The 3,458-nt window shown below is 37.4% G+C and overlaps 1 protein-coding gene across 1 annotated transcript; it reads right to left on the minus strand.

Moving 5' to 3' along the window:
* Positions 1-645: 645 nt before the first annotated feature.
* LOC139971760 (uncharacterized) lies at positions 646-3,054 on the minus strand. The gene is made up of 4 exons (XM_071978492.1): positions 2,800-3,054; positions 2,012-2,188; positions 1,522-1,659; positions 646-1,166 (listed from the first exon to the last, which is right to left on the minus strand). Exons 1-4 carry the CDS (start codon positions 2,894-2,896, stop codon positions 1,003-1,005), a joined length of 576 nt encoding a protein of 191 aa, XP_071834593.1. The 5' UTR covers positions 2,897-3,054; the 3' UTR covers positions 646-1,002.
* Between the last annotated feature and the right edge of the window lie 404 nt (positions 3,055-3,458).

A 3,458-nucleotide genomic window follows, 5' to 3' on the forward strand; every position in this document is an offset into this window, starting at 1 on the left:
CAATAATACTATAAATAAAAGATAAATCGATTTTGAGAAGTTGACACGTAGTATAAAACATATATTCTACTATGTTATGTTATGTTTTGTTAATAAAAATTCAATGAGCCCCCAACTGTTTGCATATCATACAATACGGTATAAAATATAATTTCCCTTACAATATCAGAATGTACATTTTTCCCCACCCGCAACCCATTCATGACGGAGGGAACATTAAAAAATACAACATGTATATTACGTAAATTAAATAAGTTTTTTAATTTAAAGTTAATACTTTGCAAGCGTGTTAAAATTTATAGGAACAATTATACGCCAAAATTAATGAACCGAATAACGAATGAAAAATTACATATAACTATAATGGAATAGTCACTTTTATATCCTTATTTTCCTTACCAATTCCTGATAAGACAACATCGCTTATATATGGTAAACATATATCATTGCACGAACTAGCCCGACATCATTGAAACTAAATATTCACAGATTAATGTGTCCAAATATAAAGGACTATGTTTGCATAAACCTTGAAAGATACAGAATACCGTATACTGGACGAAATTGCTATGGTCAATTCTAGTAATACTTTCTCAGGCTCCCCTCATATTCCCCTCCCCTCTCATCCCATACCATACCACCCCCCCCCCACCTCCCCTCCTCACCCATACCTTTTTAGGCACGTCTTTCTTCAACGTTTTCTTTTAATCTCATATACGAGATGAAAGCTGAGAATGGATAGGATATATATCTACAGGCATAAATAACACGAGAGTCAAGGTGTATGTTCACACTTAATGCGTATGACGTCATCAGTAACATTCACTCACTTATATAAACTTTTACTGATGAAGGAACAGAAGGATGCAGAGGCGTAAAGAATCCTTTTTACTATCCCTCCACCCCCCCCCCACCCCTGCTCTAACCCTTCAACCTCTTCCTCCCCTTCGAAGGCAATGCACCTCTTTGATAATGATTGGTTGTCTGCTGGTTTTCACGTGTTCAAGATCTCTCTTTCTTGAAAGTTTTAAGCATTTTAGAGAGCATTTCCATTCCTTCAAATAGCCCCTCGCCTGTTGTCGCACATGTTCCTTGGATGGACCACGGGTTCCTGCGAAAGTTCCTCAACTGAAGGTTTTCGATGATTTTGGATGGACCAACAGCTCCTGTTTTGTTAAGAATGAAAAGAGTCTGTTTTTTCGTGCTGAATACAAGGGGGGGGGGGCGAGGTGGCTGACTACCATCTGGTATCACATGCCTATAGCCATATTGTGGACCGTCAGGGACCGATACCATCCATACAATGAAGGAAAAATATTTTGCATGGTGGATTTGATATGTATTGATTTCATTCCGAAAATGGGGAAGCGGGGAAGGGGCGGGGGCCGCCAGGGGTGGGTCGGCAAAGCAGTCTCCTTAATTAGTTGCATGCAGACTGGTACAATAATCTCCATATTAGAAGGTTCTTGATCTTTAAAATGCAGTTTATGTATTGCAGAACATTTAAAAAGGTTGTGGTACCTGGTAAGTCTTGCTTGTTCGCCATGACAACGAAGGGTATATCCCTAATAATGCCGTCATCTGTCAGAATTGCTTCTATTTCTTCTCGGGCAATCTTAAATCGTTCCACGTCAGTGCTATCCACAACAAATATTAAACCTGTAGAAAATCAATGCAAATTTGTTGTTCTATTTTATACCAAAGATTTTAAAAGAAAGATTATCGATCTAAAGAAGCGAAAAATATGTAAAAGAAAATGTTGGTGTCTAATTATTTATGACTTGATCATCAGAATTGGTGAAATTAATGTGCTTAAATTCCTTGGTGTAACTCGATGGCCCTCTATTTCTTTGCTAGATAAAATCAAAGCAAAATAATTTTCTTCCACTTATATAGTCATGTTAATGACCCTTCATTACCCCCTTCCTCCCGTTACCAGGAGAAAAATATATGTGTAGAGAATATATGAGTATCTAAAACAATTCTCTGAAGTCGACTCATTTAAGTATACCTTCCGCTCCGATGTAATAATGTCTCCATAGCTTTCTGATGGTTTCTTGGCCTCCAACATCCCAAACTGTTAAAGTTAAACCTGGAACTGGTGTGATTTCTTCTACATTAAAACCAATTGTTGGTATCGTGGTCACCACTTCATTCAACTTTAACTTGTACATAACAGTCGTTTTCCCTGAAAAGAAAAGAAACCTCTGCCTAATTGATGTATCCAGTCACTCGAATGATATATTAACGGTAAGAGTTGACTTGGAAACATGTAGGCCTAATGGGGGCGGGCAGTAGTTGAGTGACCACTTATTTTACTGTCCAGAATTTTTGGTTGCAATACTGATGACCTGCAAATTAAGGCCGAGAACTATTTTGTCAATTTTCCCGGATTGCACAGGTACGTAATACGACAGTGTATTATAATATGGCTACGTGGGAAGTTCGCTTTGAAATCACTCACGAGTACGCCAAAACTGGAATTATTGCCTTGAGTTTGCTTATTATACTTAATAATGGATCTATGCAAAACACTGGGGCCTTATAGGGTGCCCGGGGAAATAAGTGTCAAATTATTTGTTTTTTATTGTAAACTATTGGAAATATGTGGTCTCAGAACCCGGCGGACAGCTGACACTCAACGCCACTGATTCTGTCACAAATTTATCATTCCCCCCCCCCCCCCACCAAGTGTGCTGGTTAGGTAATTGCCCAAAAATTGAACTGAGTGTAATCAGTAATTTTGAGTCTTAAATGACTTAAAAGAGAATTTAACTTGGAATAACTTAAATCACTTACCTGCACCGTCAAGTCCGAGAAGAAGTACTCTGGTTGGTGGTCCATAGGTAAACCAATCATTGTACAGTGAAGACAGTTTAGCTAACAGCAGACCCATATTGGTATGGTTTCTTTTATAGATGTCTCGATAATCGCTGATTTACATTCCCCGTGCGCGTTGACGAGTTTGGACAAAATGAATACAGATGCATGTTGTCTCCCTTATTATATATATTTTGTAGTTCAATGTTGGCAATGAACACGTTGTTGGATTTACGATGATAATTAGTCACTGACTAACAGTTTTTTGAACACCTTACCAAATCCACGTTTCAGAAAAGTACATGGGAAGTTCCCATATGACGCATATTGTTTTGGGGATAAAAATAGACGAATTTTTCGAAATAAAATCTTGCACCAGTATTTGAATATTGCAACATATCATGCTTTATATCGAAAAAGTTTTATTTCCCTGCAAAATATAATAATTTTAATACTTAACAATATAATTATTTTGATACAGTTGTTATTAATAGTAAAAACTATAGGCCTAGGTCTCTAATGACTCTGAGCAAATAATTTTACATCTGGCTGCAGCTTCCAAAATTAAGCAACAGAGAAACCTCGATCAAGATAATAACACCTTGCTAGCAGTTGCAAAGTTTCTACTGCATTTGGTT

The sequence above is a fragment of the Apostichopus japonicus genome, chromosome 8, assembly GCF_037975245.1.
Source record: "Apostichopus japonicus isolate 1M-3 chromosome 8, ASM3797524v1, whole genome shotgun sequence".
Taxonomy (NCBI): domain Eukaryota; kingdom Metazoa; phylum Echinodermata; class Holothuroidea; order Aspidochirotida; family Stichopodidae; genus Apostichopus; species Apostichopus japonicus.

Excerpts from the sequence above, each read along its gene's own strand:
- LOC139971760 (XM_071978492.1), bottom strand. The coding sequence starts at position 2,896 with ATGGGTCTGCTGTTAGCTAAACTGTCTTCACTGTACAATGATTGGTTT. Across the intron at positions 2,189-2,799 it reads TCTCGGACTTGACGGTGCAG|GGAAAACGACTGTTATGTAC; the intron begins GTAAGTGATTTA and ends TTTTCTTTTCAG. Across the intron at positions 1,660-2,011 it reads TTATTACATCGGAGCGGAAG|GTTTAATATTTGTTGTGGAT; the intron begins GTATACTTAAAT and ends GATTTTCTACAG.